At 42.9% G+C, this 15,051-nt stretch overlaps 1 protein-coding gene across 3 annotated transcripts in view; it reads right to left on the bottom strand.

Annotated features, from left to right (window-relative positions):
* Window positions 1-2,061: 2,061 nt before the first annotated feature.
* The window catches only part of LOC143144705 (uncharacterized), a 323,901-nt gene continuing 310,911 nt past the window's right edge, over window positions 2,062-15,051 (bottom strand). For all 3 annotated transcript variants that reach the window (XM_076307376.1, XM_076307375.1, XM_076307378.1), the window contains 7 exons: window positions 9,391-9,561; window positions 6,877-7,032; window positions 5,508-5,741; window positions 5,200-5,429; window positions 4,121-4,783; window positions 3,666-4,040; window positions 2,062-3,590 (listed from right to left, as the gene is read on the bottom strand). In XM_076307376.1, the coding sequence (XP_076163491.1) occupies window positions 2,196-3,590; window positions 3,666-4,040; window positions 4,121-4,783; window positions 5,200-5,429; window positions 5,508-5,741; window positions 6,877-7,032; window positions 9,391-9,561 (3,224 nt within the window). In that variant the 3' untranslated portion in view covers window positions 2,062-2,195. The remainder of the gene's footprint in view (window positions 3,591-3,665; window positions 4,041-4,120; window positions 4,784-5,199; window positions 5,430-5,507; window positions 5,742-6,876; window positions 7,033-9,390; window positions 9,562-15,051) is intronic.

Below are 15,051 nucleotides of genomic sequence, written 5' to 3'. Positions count from 1 at the left end.
AATTCCACCGGCGAACACGCGTATCTGTCGCGTACGATGTTCCTCTTCTCGCTTCTCACGTGTACTATTAACGAAGAAACCGATGGAACGAGGAACCGTGACGCGCGACGGTTGCCACGACGACACCGGTCGATCGGGACGACTCGTACGCGAAGCGATACAAAATTAACGGACTCGCGATCGTCCTCGCCGTGAGCTTGTATTAACGCGAACGAAGTGCACCGAGTCGTGCACCAGCGACTGGGCACCGTTGATGGTCTTAGAGTCACGTCTAGATGGAATCGTTATAAATCCAAGCAGTGTATATAATAATATGTACATTGGAACGGGCCTGTTCAGACCGATCGAGAAGCGTCTCGTAAATCGGTACGGTCCACGAGCCGGTGCAAGGCGATCGCGACGTCCACGATACGACGCGCGATCGAACGTCTATCGGTTTCCGTCGACGCAATCACGTGGTGTACGTTCGATCGTCGATATCGGACACGGAGAGGCGACGAGAATCGGCGCAAAACGTGATCCCGACACGATGAAGCGACGATCGACGAAACCGATCCCGATAGGTAAGCGGCGTTCGCTCGAGGTACGACGAACTCGGGATCGAGCGCGATATCGCGTCCACGTCGCGCGGGACAGTTCGAATCGCGCGTTATCATCTAAACATACAGCATCGTAGTCGATATATTGATATAAACGCTCATATGTGTTCCATTTATATACATGCACACCTATGTACGAGGTTTTATAAAAAAGAAAAAACGCAGCGCGCGTCGTCTTCGTCGTCATCGTCGTTGTCGTTGTTATTGTCGTTATCGTCGTCGTCTCGTCGTGGTCGTGTCTCGTGAACAGCGTTTCTCGCGCGTGTCTTCATCGAGAGCACCCGGTGGAACCGTCTGTTCTTCGATCTCTCGCGATCCAGTTCGCGTTTTGGGCAGTTGGCCTTGTCAACTCGATGGACATCGTTGGAGATGCGAGCTCTGGTCAATCGATCGAGAACTGGAGAGAAGGTTAGCCGGACGACGCGCGAGAGGTCTCTCTGTACACTTGGGTGAGAGGAGAGAGACTAGTGCTCTGTCAACAGATGTTGCAACTTTGACCGATAATCACGGTTGAAATTGGGTGTACACCGCGATAGAACGTTGCTCCGTTTAGTCTTCTTTCCAGCTCGGAAGAGTACTCGTCTTGAATTCGAGCTGTCGGTGAGGATCGCATTCCCACGGTTGTCCACCGACTCTCGCGGGAAGATCGCTCGCTGATCGGGTGTCCCGTGATCGCGGGAAACAAAAAGAGCGGGAGCTTAAGACTTACGTATCACATCGTCAATATGTGCGGCAGTGTTTCCCCCCCTACGACTCTAGTTAGAACAGGCCGTCGCGATATAATCGGCGCTGAGATTGATGTTTCACATCGGGCTCGATTAACCTCTACGGCCCCGATTCGGTGGTCCCGCGTTGCGGGCCCATGATCGTATCGATTTCTTTTTTTTTTCTCCTCCACTTCTCGCTAAACAAAAGAATTCCCTACCCGACTCCAGTGTCCTGGGGCTCCGCTGGCCAGGACGCGGCGTCGGACGATCGTGCGTGTATGTATGTATGTATGTATGTATGTATGTATGTATGTATGTATGTATGTATGTATGTATGTATGTATGTATGTATGTATGTATGTATGTATGTATGTATGTATGTATGTATGTATGTATGTATGTATGTATGTATGTATGTATGTTTTATTGGCAGTATCCGAATCAGACTTTCATCCTCGAAATTCTAAATTTACATCCATTATTATCCTATCGACGCGGTCGCGGCTGGGGTTGTTCGGTGATTAGATAAAAGGATTTCCCAGCCAAGCCGATCCCGCCTCTCTGGCGACGCGCGCGAACGTAGAACCGTGACGGTTAGGCGTGTTCAAGGACGATCGTCGGATCCCCTTCTCTCTTCCCTGGACGTCCCCACCCCTCTTCCCTACCCCCTCCCAATTACCATTCCCCTTGCCCCCGTTTGAACAGCGGTGTTAACGGTGTGGCGACGCGAAGGACGATCGACGCGTGGACTCGATACCAGGACCTCGAAACGGGTGACACCAAATCACAGAACGAAGCGAATCCCTCTCACCCTTTCTTAGTCCTTCCACCAGCTGCACAGACAGCAGTACCATCGCCTTTCGGGATGGGGCTGGATTATCTGCTATTGTCAGTGCATCGCTCTGGTAGTGGTCAGATGCGTGGTCTCTGCCCTTTTCGGCGGTGGTGGCGGTGGTCTTCGTTTGCTCGCGATCGCGTTCACGATGTTGATGCTGCGATTCTCGTCGGCGAACCTGACGGTCGACTGCCTGCCCGGGCTGGAAGCGTACTCGACGGGCGCGTGGGCATCCGTCGCGTAAACGTTCTCGTAGAGATTGTCGGCACCGTAGTGCTCCTGGACCCAATTCGACACGTTCGTTTCCCTGTAATCGGCCACAGCGGGCGGTGGATCGCGAAAACCGAGGACCTCGTGGGGCGTGGTCGTCGAGTCCAGTTTGCACTTCTGCGCCACCTGCCATTTCTTCCTCATCACTCTCTGGAGATCCTTGAGGAAATCGCCCGGTGGTGCCTGATCGGACGCAGCGAGCTTCTTGGGCGAGGTCAGCCTCGTGCTGTCCGATCTCCGCGGTGGCATTGGCTTTCTCTGGGGCAGAGCCGGACTACCTGGCTCCTGTTGCGGCGGAAGGTTGAACGTGATCTTCTTTCCGGTCCCGGTCTTGGATTTGGGCGACGTGGGCGGCTCCTGAATGGTCACCCTGCGTTGTGGTTGCGGGCTGGAAGCAGCCTTCAATTCCGCCAGATACGGCGGGGCAGCGTAATGGCCCGAGGTCTGTTTCATGGCACTTCGTCGCACCGTATCCATGTTCGGATTCGGCCTGATCGGTTGAATCGTGTTGTGCTGATGAACGGTCTGGTGTGTACCGTACATCGGCTCGACCTTCGAGTTTTGCCTGGTGAGGCTCTGCGAGCTGTTGTGCTGCTGCTGGGACCCGTAGGCCGGCGGAGGAACAAACGGTGGCGGCGAAGCAAAACCCGGTGAGCTGGGAGCGTAAGTGGGCGTGCTGGCGCTGGAACCCGGATAAGAGCTGTGCGGGGAGGATACCGAGTTTGCCGCGTTATTCGCGTGGATAGCGTTCTGCACGTTGGGATTATAATTCTGATTGTTCTGGACAGTCGAATTGTTCTGCAGCGAGTTGCTCGCGTTCGAATACATCTGCTGATTGGCCAACGGTCTCGACGGAGCGTGGGTAGGTGTGTTCTCGGGTGTGATCGAGTTCGTGGGCGTGGATTGTTTCGGTCTCGCGCGACGGATCGTTCCTGTTTCGCCTACGAGGGGACTCGGCGGTGGCGGTAATGACGCCAGGCTCAACGATGATCCGGAAAGTTCCGGTGTGTTGCACACTGGGATTTCACCGGGCGCTGGTGGCGGTGGCAGCGAATCCAGAGAGAGATTCGAACGGAACATTTCCGGTGGAGGCGGCGGAAGCGGCTCGCTGTCCGATTCTGCTTCCTCGGCGACTCTCGACGGTGACGGTGGCGGTGGTAACGAAGTGATCGAATCCATCTGTAACACATAGAGTTAACCGGTTTGTTCTCGGGGGTAAACGCGAACCTACCCAGTCCCGCGAACACTACCCACCATACAAGACGGTATCGGGCTCGTTGGCGTCTTCGATTCCTGAGACTCGGTTCTATTGTATCCCATGGGACTTGCCCTTTCTCTAACCGGTGTGCCAGGTGGTACTGGACTGACCGGAGTCGCGTTACCGGATCGATGATGTCTCTTCAGTGTTCCAGAACCGTCCGAATCGGTACCGCTCCTTCTTCGACTGTGCCTTCTGGTCAACGTGCCCGATCCCGAACTCGTGGGACTCGGACAGGAATCTGGCTCGTCACGAACGGTCTCTCCCACCTCTTTCAACTGTCTGGTAATGGATGTCAGGGGAAGCTTTGGGTTCATCGAAGGTTTCCTCTTTATCGTTCCCGTTGGAAATTCACCGCACTCGAAAGCCACCTGTAACGAGGACAAAGTTAACGTTAGTACACCCCGATTCGACATTGTAGCAACGAACGATCATCCTGCGGTCTTCGTACCTCGCAACTACTGGGCGCTCCGTCCGATAGACATCCGCTGGAACTCGAGCTGCTGGCTCTGCTCAGCCTTCCGTCGTTGTTGTAACTCTGTCGTTGCTCGGAGTTGTAACTCTGCCTCTGACCGTCGTACTGTCTTGCGTTGGTCGATTCCACGTTGTGCCTCGAATTCTCCGTGAACTGTCGTGCGTTGTCGTTGCTCGTGTTGTATTGAGCCTGACTCTGGGGCGGCACCGCGATCGAACTAACTGAACACGATCTGGCGTGTGCTAGCATGTCAAGATCTTCTTGCGCCAATTCATCGACGAGCGTTCTGTAATTCTCCATCAGCTGTCTGCCGTACTTGGCCACTCTGATCCCCACCATCCATCGCTCCAGGGACGCGTTGTCCTCCGCGCATAGAAACTTGATGTACTTCGTCGACTTCGGTTGCTGCAGTCTGGGGTGCTTCACGGCGAAGCAGAAATCCGTCGGCGCTTTGTACTTCTTCTTCCAGCCAACCCCGTAGTAGATTTGATTCACGTCGAACGTTGCCAGACAAACCAGATCGCGCGCGGTGCGAGCTTTCTCCTTCGGCCAATAGTAGAGGCCAGACGCTCGTAGGATGAAGTGATACCTCTTCCAGCCTTTCTTGCTATCCGACTTTAAATACAGCGGTCCCTCCACCTAGAAATTAAACAATCGAAGTGGATGTACGTGCATTGGGTAGAGAATTTATTCGATCGAGTTGTTCCAGGTTTGTCAAAGACGAGACGTTGACGTCAGGGAGATTAGGGTAGTATCGGAATTTTAGCGTAACGTAGGTTTAGGAAAACTTGTAGCTCCAAGAAAACACAGTTTCAAGGATCGTGCCTGAAAGAGGATAATAAAAGAGAAAGTCGGGAGGAAGAACAGGTAAGGGCATTTCCTTTTTTTGGAAGGAAGAACAGTGTTGAGCCGAGGAGTCTTGAACCAAGGAGTGTTGAGTCGAGAGTCGTGAAGCATTGTAGAGAGTTGTATCGTAATCACCATATTTACTGTTACCTAGCTATTATCGAAGTATGGATTATTTATAATTGAATAAAATATTCCACGTTGGTTACCTCGGGTACACCGACGTTGCTGCTGGCGAAGAACTCCTCCAAGAGGATGTTACGAGAATGGTCGTCGTATTCCCCGCTACTTCTATCAGAGGGGCCCAGAAGGAATCTCTCCGGGGTGAAGAACAGTTGAGTTTTGTCCGGCCTTTCGACGAAAAGCAATTTGTTCTTCGAGTCTCTCGTCCACAGTAAGAGGTTTTCTACCAGCAGCTCGTGGTCCTCGTATACCCTTTCTGCGAAGAAAAATCGTGCAACGCGTTAGAGTGTCTGCAATTTCTTAAACGACCGACCGATTAGGAAGAGACGCATACCCATGAAAAGGTCCGGCAGATGCTCCACCACGGCCCACTTGGGATCCATTGGCACGTGGTTCTTGTCGGCGAGGAGCCTGGACACGTGAGCCACGCTCATTCCCTCGTCCACGAGTAAACTCTTGCCGCTACCGTCCAATGTGAAGGCTTTGATGAAGAGTTTCTGAACGCTCGCCTCGCGCATTTTTTCCAGCGCCAAGCGGATTTTCTCTGCCTTGACTCGGCTCGCTGCGTCTTGGGAAGGAAAAATCGAGTTATCGTTAAAAGTCTTTCGTGGCACGAGCAACGACTTGCGTACATCTTATTCGATTTTAGAACGCTCGATCATTTCAAATACCGGGACGAAGCGGAGGAAGCTTTACAAACGCGTGTAAATGGGGATGAAAAGTTTGAAACGATTATGGGATTTTCACAAACTTACGGACTGGTAGAAATCTTTGCAACGAAAGGTTTAGTAAGTTTTTAGTTATCTATTTTCTTCTCTTGTAAAATATGTGGGTAACAAAGTTTGATCTTGAGTCTTAACGTCGTGGTGAACGTTAGTGTAGGTTCTTTAAGGTGGAAGGTTCGTTCGAAGGATCAATAATTTAGACTTTTCTTTTTATACTTTGAGAATATTCGAGAACACGGTCTCGAAAGAACAATTTCTCAAAAATTAGCTAAGCTGTAACGCTTTAATTTTTATATTACGATTTGCATAAACATCCCTTTTTGATCATGATTGATTAGAAACTTTAATACAATGTTAAAAACGTATTTTTGTTTTCCATAAATCTTCAAAATAAACAACTTTTCCAAATAAAGTATTGAATTTTTCTTACCAACTATAGACGGTGTGTAAAAAAGATATATTTTTTGTTACTCCCCGGATTTCTTTCTTAACTTTGATTTTTTTAATAGCTTCTTTGTTCCTATTCAGTGATTCAGAATTTTGTCAGCAATTTCAATGAATAAAAGAGGAGACGTTCCACGCCGATGTCAGTATTTTTATAACTATGCATTATTTCGAGTTTGAAAAATGTATATAACTTCTTAATCGTGCCAACAAGATATGTGAGAAACATTGACTTGTTTGGTTCGTTACATTCTTCTAAAAAAAAATTTAAAAAAAGAAAACATTTTTCTATTCCGATCCAAACGACCCCCTTTCTTTAAACAAATATCTACCGATCAAGATGCATGGATTCGTACGTGCAAATCGTGAAACAAATACGTTCGTACACCCTATAGGATTGTTTCGTGTTGTTGCATCATGTTTGAGCCGAATAAAGCTTGATAAAAAGAAAATGTATTTTACAAATTCTCAACCACCGTGAAGACACGATCGGATGCTCGCCATTCGACGGTTCGAGCACAAGCCTAAACTCACCCAGAAGTTGATGAGATTGTGGTTGGGAGGCTGTGTGCATGGCGGTCTGAGGTGGTTTGTGCCCGGAACCGCTGCTGCTCGCGGAACTCTCACTGGACAACATCGACACCGTGTCCGAAAATGCGCTGTCATTGTCGGGACTATCGGTGCGCATAGCTGAAACAAATATTTAAATATTCAGCAAATATTTAAATTTGCTAAAACTAATTTTTCATAAAAATTTTTAATAAAATTTCCTTTCATCATCGTGAAAGGAAGCCAACGATACAAAAGCAACATGGTTCGCTCGACCATGTTCAATAAGCGATCTACGGAGTAGATAGTAGAACCATACCAATGGAGAATATACTCATTATCATAGGGTTGCTACAGAAACCAGTTGAATTAACTGTTTACAACGTCCAATTACGCGCGTGTTGCGCCTACGGTCAAATGATACATTTATAAAAATCGTGCGAGTCGAGCGTAACATTGCAATCGTTCGAATTAAAAATTTCCATCGAATTTTCAATCGTGTTTAAAACCCTGGTATGCAAATTTGCATATTTTTAGAGCACTAGTCGAACAGAGTCTGTGAAAATTGGAGAAGTCACGACGATACAATCTCGCGAATCACGGTGGAATTTGAAGTTAGTTTAATTAATTTTAATACGTTGGACTTGGGGGGAAGTCGAGATATTATGATTATTAACAGACATCGTTGTAAAATCGGGAACTAACGTTACTATCGTTGGAGTTTGAGAACATATGAAATATCAACTTTTACGAACACTGCTCGGTTCATATAGGAACGTTACACGGTAGAAACGATTTTTAGATGAAAGATTAGTAGAACAATTTCGTTTTTCTTTTTTTAATGGAATATTACTTCTTTTATAAGGCACTTGTTATCGAAACTTTACGAGTTCGATAAACTATGCAAGATCACTTGAAATTTGAAATACATAAAATGGCAATTTTGAAAGTACTCCTTATCGACAGCTTAAAAGTTAAATGTTTAAACATCTGTTCCGATAAGATGTTCTTTTTAGGTTATTACCTGTTTTTAATCTTCGACGATTGTGGGTGATAAAACGTTCAATACATAGTCTTATAAGTAGCGCCCGTTTAGTAGGATAAATTAATACGAATGCTAATAGGTGAAAATATTGTCTTCGTTCTGCTAAAATTCTCTCCAACGCAAACAGGTGTCGCAAAAACAGCTTTTGGACATAATCGAACCGATCGATTTATACAACCCAAGCTGTATATTTAGATTAAGTACAGGGTTAGGTTAGGTCTTAACACAGCAATTCGTTAAGACCTAACCCTTCCCTTTGCAATACGTTACGTTTTCACGAGCTTGTATTCGGTCGTGGCGAACAAAATCGTGAAATAAAAGAATAAATAAATATTAGTTACATAACGAGCGTTTCGCGTTATCGAAATCGAAGCGACGACATGAATTTTAATCGAACAAAAAACGGAACTGTGTTGTACGCGTGTTTCACGATTATCTGGATTAGATTCGCCGCAAGTGCGATAATACCGATTGTTGTTCCAATAGAATTGATAAATACAATATAGACGGCCTTGACCGTTTTGTCAAAAGTATTGCGTATCGCGTTAGGGTGATTCTCGCGCATACATTGTCGATTAAAACAAGTAATCTAACTTTCAAAAATCGATTTCTTTTTTCATATATTTTCTCAAAGTATACGCCTTCGAAAATATACGCGCAGAAGGATTTCCGCGAGTTTGTAAAATTAACAAAGGTACCGTGCGAAACAAAAACTTTCTTTAAATATAAAATGAAATGCACTTGAAGCTGTATTGGTTACTAGTACATTTCCATTTTCATCGGTTAACGATAATATTTCGTTTATCGGTGGTTTCATATATTTCATTTATTATCGAATATCGTTTGAGACAACCGAGTAATTTTTGTAAGCTGGGATATCTGATGGGTATTCGTGTAATTTTTGTGTACTGGAGTATCTGATGGGTATTCGGGTAATTTTTGTGTACTGGAATATCTGATGGGTATTCGGGTAATTTTTGTATACTGGGATATCTGATTGGTATTCGGGTAATTTTTGTGTACTGGGATATGTGATGGGTATTCGGGTAATTTTTGTATACTCGAGTATCTCATAGGTATCCGGGTATTCAAGTATTACTGTATACTCGACTATCTCACAGATATCCGTATATCCGGATATTATTATTTACTCGAGTGTCTCATGGTTATTCAGGTACCCGGGTATTTTTGTATACTCGAGTATCTCATAGGTATCCAAGTATCCGAATATCCGGGTATCTAGGTATTACTGTATATTCGACTATTTCATAGGTATCCGTGTATCCGGGTATTCTTATTTGCTCGAGTGTCTCATGGTTATTCGGATATCCGGTTATTATCGTACACTCGAGTGTCTCATCGGTATTCGGACATCCGGACATTTTCGTACACCCGAGTATCTCATGTCCCGAAGTTTAACATTTCAATAGCCTCGTTAATATCCGACAAATTACCTCCTTCGTTCTTGCCGATATCGGTATTGTCGCCAGCTGTGATCCTGGTGCTATTGGGTCGACCCTGTCTCTGGGAATCGGGCGCAGGTGTAGCGGCGATGTCACCGTCGCAGCGGCGTTCCAAGGCGCACAGTTCGCCGAGAATGGCATCCAGATCGACATCTTGAGAGTCTGCAACGAAAGCGAGAAACCAATTAGTCGTGCGATGAAAAAACGCGGGCGACGCGCTCGCGCATAAAGGGGAAAAGAAAAACGAAAAAAGAAAGGAAGAAAATAAAAAAAAAAAGAACGGGAACAGACATCAAAAGTAAAAGTGAGGCACGCGTCGCCGTCGTTCGACTTTCTTGCCGGCTTACGGCAAAACATAGGAAGGGACCGTGGCCGGTCGCTGAAGATTACGATCGCTGGAAGCTGGTAATGGTCGACACGAATTATGAACGATCCGTCGATGAAACCAGTTCCGCGCTAATTGCCCGTACGATTGTACGGTCATCTGGTAACCGCACGCCGACCGATCGCTTGTTCCTCGAACGTGAAACGAGGCCTCGTACCGCGGCTCGTGTACCTGACCTCGTGCAACTCGGCGAAAGTCCTTGAGCGACCAAGAAACGGACGACTTTAATTGAAACAACCGCAGATCGTTTGTTCGCGAAAAACGGCTATCGATTTATTTACCGATCCCCAGCCTCTTCTCCGTTCTCGAATTCTTCGCTACCGGTACGAGGAACATCCTTTGCCAAACCGTTCCTTTTTATTCTATTGTACAACTAACCCTCCGACCAGTACCGTTCCGAGTTCTGTGCCGGAGTCACTTTTGACTCGCACCGATATTTCACTAATTGTATTCATGAGAATTGGGGTATCCTAAGGTTATTCTAATTCATGAGAATGAATTAGGATACCCACCATATTGGGGTATCTCACATCACTGAGACAATAGTTCATTATTTCTACATTTTTCAATGTGTATTTATAGTGGTGTATTTTGCAGGATTTTTAGGGCTATTTCTAATAGAAACAATTCGAGAAAACTGTCGGTAAAATTAAAGCAGACTCGAATTTGTTAAAGACAAATTAGTAAAAGTAGAATTAACGTTTTAACGAATTGATATAATTTATATTCATTATACCTTAAAATTATTTGAATAATTTTCTCATCTAATTAAGCATTATATAATTTGAAAATTATATTTGGAAGAAAATAAGGTAAATATGTATTGTATTGAATTTAGTTCAATTCAAAGAATTTCAATAAATAAAGATATTATTAAAATTATAGAAACAGGAAAGATTTTAACTTACAGACAAATTAGGATCCTTTTTCTTTTGTTTTCTCTATGATCTAACTACAAATATCTTCTTCTGTTTTCAATTTACTCGGTACTGTCGATAAACACTGGTACTTGTGTTTACCATGGGTTAATTAAATTCCTCTTTTTTTTTCATTTTCTCCATGATTCTTCCTTCGTGTCTTATTTAGTAGATACTATCGGTAAACATTGGTTAGATTTTAAAGTAGAGCAGATTTGACTTTATTCGTTTGGAATTTATCAACTTTCGTTTAAATTAATTTCTCTTTCTCGTATTTGCCGTGAATTAATTAGGCTTCTCTTCCTTTCGTTTTCTCTATGATCTAACTACAACTGTAACGCCTTCCACCGTTTCCGGTTTACTCGATACTATCGGTAAACACTGGTGCTCGTATTTACCATGGGTTAATTAAATTCTCCTTTTTTTTTTTAGTTTTCTCCGCGATATAGCTGCACTCGAACTTTGTCTTTTATCTTCAACTTACTCGTAACTTTCGGTAAATAGTAGCGTTCGTATTTACTACGGGATAAGTTTCAAATTAGGGCAGACTTGACTTCATTTCTCGATCAATGCGGTCCTTCTTTTTTCACATTTACCACGAGTTAATTAAATTCCTCTTCTTTCGTTTTCTCTATGATCTAACTATAACTGGAAGCTTTTCCTTCGTTACAAATTTTGCTCGGTTCGACCGATCTAATTCGATTCAATTGTTTTGCATACTTTCACTCCCGGATTGTTTACTTTCAAATTTCGAGCGATTGCTTCGTTTTTAACGCGATTTCGAACCAGAATTAGGTCCAAGTTTCGATGCATTTTATTACGACTTCGTAACGATGTAAGATAAATGCCCCAATAACTCTTAGTGTCTCTGTAACTGCCACTTAAATTATTTGATTCGAAGAATCGTGAATAAAAGAATTTTAATACTGAATTTGGATTTCATTCTTACGTAAAAATATGCATAGACTTTGTATATTTGTTTACACTTAATAATTAAAAATAAATAATAAGAGGTGAATGTGCAGATTGAGCATAAAAAGCACAACTAATATAAGTAAAAAGTTTGGCAATTGTCATAATATAGCAAAAACAATAATTTTACCATTTATCTTATATCTGTTACACAAACTGGATTGTTAATATGTAGCGATCATTTAAGTGACAATTTTTCAAGTGATAGATACTAGGGACATTAAACTCCGTTGAACACTTTCGATAATTAGTAATCGATTCATCGTACTCAACGTCTGAAAAAATGTTCGCAAATAAAAAAGATCTTAAGCAACGTTATGCTCCAATCTGGAATTAATTTTAAGTGTTAAGTAACTTCTGAAATAATTAAACGAAATTACGATACGAGACGTTTGGCAACAGGACCGTACGAATTTCGAGCTTATCGCTAGCGAGGAAGGAATAGAAGAACAAAGGATCTCTACGTGTACCGAGCAAACGCGAGTCGAGCTAATAACACGTCCGTGTCGGCATTCGTTTCTAATTTTCCTTTATTTCCATCGATTTCCAGATGTTGCAATGATCTTCCAGGAAACGTCGCGTACGAAATCGAAGGTACAAAGATCCGACAATCCTAACACGCTTCTCTGCGTGTACTTGCGCCGCGCGGCGTAATAATTATCATGGATCGTTACCCGCACGTGATAATACCAACTTCGTTACGATAATTAACGATATTAGCTCGCGGCTTGCGAGGCAACGCTGGAACGGACGATTTTCTTCGTTCGTGCAATATTATTTAAATGAATTGCACAACCGTTCTATCTTCTTCGCGTGCCTCGTATTCTTCCCGGTTTACTTAATAAACCTTGTCTGGATTTTCCAAGAATGTGAAGGATTTTATGCAAGATTTTAATAATCGGATACTCTTCTTTTAACTTTCTCTGGAGATCCTTACCTTTCCTTAGGGGCGATATTTTGTACTTTAAATTTAAACGAAACTCGAAAAATTGATGTTTATTCGTTGAGAAAGTTTCTTTTGTCTTTATCAAACAATTCAATCCATTAAATTTCTTAACAAATTATTGAGAGTGATATATATATATATATGAGATTGTTTTCTTAAAAATACCTACAGATGTTTGAACAAGTACATGGGGGTATATCGTATATGTGACAAAATAACCATCGTACAAAAAATAAAATATCATTGTGTGCAAAGACATATGTTGAACGATTATTGTAATCTGTTGGGTCAATGTTAATTTTTTGGAACACGCTCTCATATTTGTAACGTAGGTAGGCATTGTTAGGATCCGTTAAATTCTCCATTTTTTTGATTCTTTAACTATGAATGAGTATCATTTTTCTTTATCCTTGTCTCGTAAGCATTTCGTATCAAGCAACAGTACACAATGCACCTCGAGAAACTATTTATAGGTTGAAGGATATCTACCTGTGTGATTCGCAAATGTGTGTAATTTATATCTATTTCTTCCGAAAAATTATTATCTATTCTTTAACTTAACTTATTTCTACATTTATGGAAAGTATCCAAATGTTGTACAGCTATTCTCTGAAGATATTAAAAATGCCAAGTACCGTTTAAAAATGTAAGAAGAAACATTTTACTATTAAAAATAAATACAAGGAGTGTGACTGTTTGAAAAATATTCAATTTTATCTTATCGTCCTTTTAAAATTTTCAACCGTATAAACGATACAACCTTTCTCGCAACCATGGACTACCCTGGTATACTCTTTCCTTCCAGAACTATTATTAGCTCGATCATTTCCCTGCGAAAGAAGCTACTCACGTCGCGGTTTGCCCTCTTTTCGTAATACGAATGGCAATTAACAGACACCGGTTAAGAATGAAATTCCTGGGATTCGCGCGAAGGCGTGAGACATTCCATCGCGAGTTTCGCGAGTGCAACTAAGGGCACGTGTGTAGGCTCCCAATCCGAAGTCCTTTACACTTTGCTCGAGTGCACACGTAATTCGTGCTATATAATCCTAAATAAGTCGTGCATTCGTGTGCAAGCACGAACGAGTACGGCTTATCCGAGGTGATCAATTATTTGCGAATTAGTGTCAAGATCGTGTTTAATTTGGACCGTGGAACCTCGTGCGAGGAAATCCAGTAAATATATTCGGTAATGGAGGTTGTATAACGGTAAGCCAACAATAAATAAACCTTTGCGTGTATCATCGTGGAAACAAACGATAATTAGAGGATAAGGTTACACATATTTGGACACAACCTTAAAAGACACGTATAATTGTTACACGTAGTGTGCTGAAACAAGATTTCGTATTGAATAGTTCTACGATAAATATTACGATGAAGTTTCGATCTAGAATATTATAATCGTGTCTTTTTTTGTTTTATTTTCTATAGTCCACGTGTTAATGTTCTACAAATTTACAGATATCTTAAGTAATCATTGTCTACAAATCCCTAGAGATCCTAAATAATAAGTTTCTATAAATTTCTTAATATTCTAGACATCAATTTTTCATCAATTTCCAGATATTCTATATATTAAGCTTCTATAAATTCTCTGTTGTTTTAAATACCAATTTTCTACAAATTCCCAGATATCCAAAATAATAAATTTCTACAAATTCCCATACATCCCGAATAATAAATTTCTACAAATTCCCAGATGTCCAAAATAATAAATTTCTACAAATTCCCAGATGTCCAAAATAATAAATTTCTACAAATTCCCAGATGTCCAAAATAATAAATTTCTACAAATTCCCAGATGTCCAAAATAACAAATTTCTACAAATTCCCAGATATCCAAAATAATAAATTTCTACAAATTCCCAGACATCCAAAATAATAATTTTCTACAGATTTCTCAATATCCTAGACACAAATTTTCAATAAATTCCCAACTCTCCTAGACACCAAGATTCCATAAACTTCCAACTATTCTAGACACCAATTTTCCATAAATTTTCAGCTCTCCGGAATATTAATTTTCCGCGTATTACCGGTTCGTACGGATACGCGCCAATTTTCTGCAAATTCTTCGAAATTTACTCGTTTCAGACTCTACTCTTGTCTCGAGCGGAGAGCATTTCCCGCACGGAGCATCAGGGTTCATAGACGCCATCAACGATCACTGAACGAATGACGAAGTCGTCATGGAATGCGACGGTATCTCGCTCGGAATTGTCCGGCTGCTCGGCGACTGCACGCGAATCTTCTCGCGGACGACGAGGAGGAAACTCGAGGGTACTTTATCAATCGGATTTGTCTCGCGTCGAATTTATACCACGCTGACGCGGGATTTCCCAGCGGGAAAATCATGCATCGCGAATAAACGCACGAAACGCGGTAGGGCACGTTCGACGAAAATGGGAGCGGAAGTTCTGCGAAACACA

This window comes from Ptiloglossa arizonensis, chromosome 3 (assembly GCF_051014685.1).
Source record: "Ptiloglossa arizonensis isolate GNS036 chromosome 3, iyPtiAriz1_principal, whole genome shotgun sequence".
NCBI lineage: Eukaryota > Metazoa > Arthropoda > Insecta > Hymenoptera > Colletidae > Ptiloglossa > Ptiloglossa arizonensis.
The sequence above is the reverse complement of the archived record's forward strand: the minus strand, read 5'-3'. Positions and strand labels throughout refer to the sequence as shown.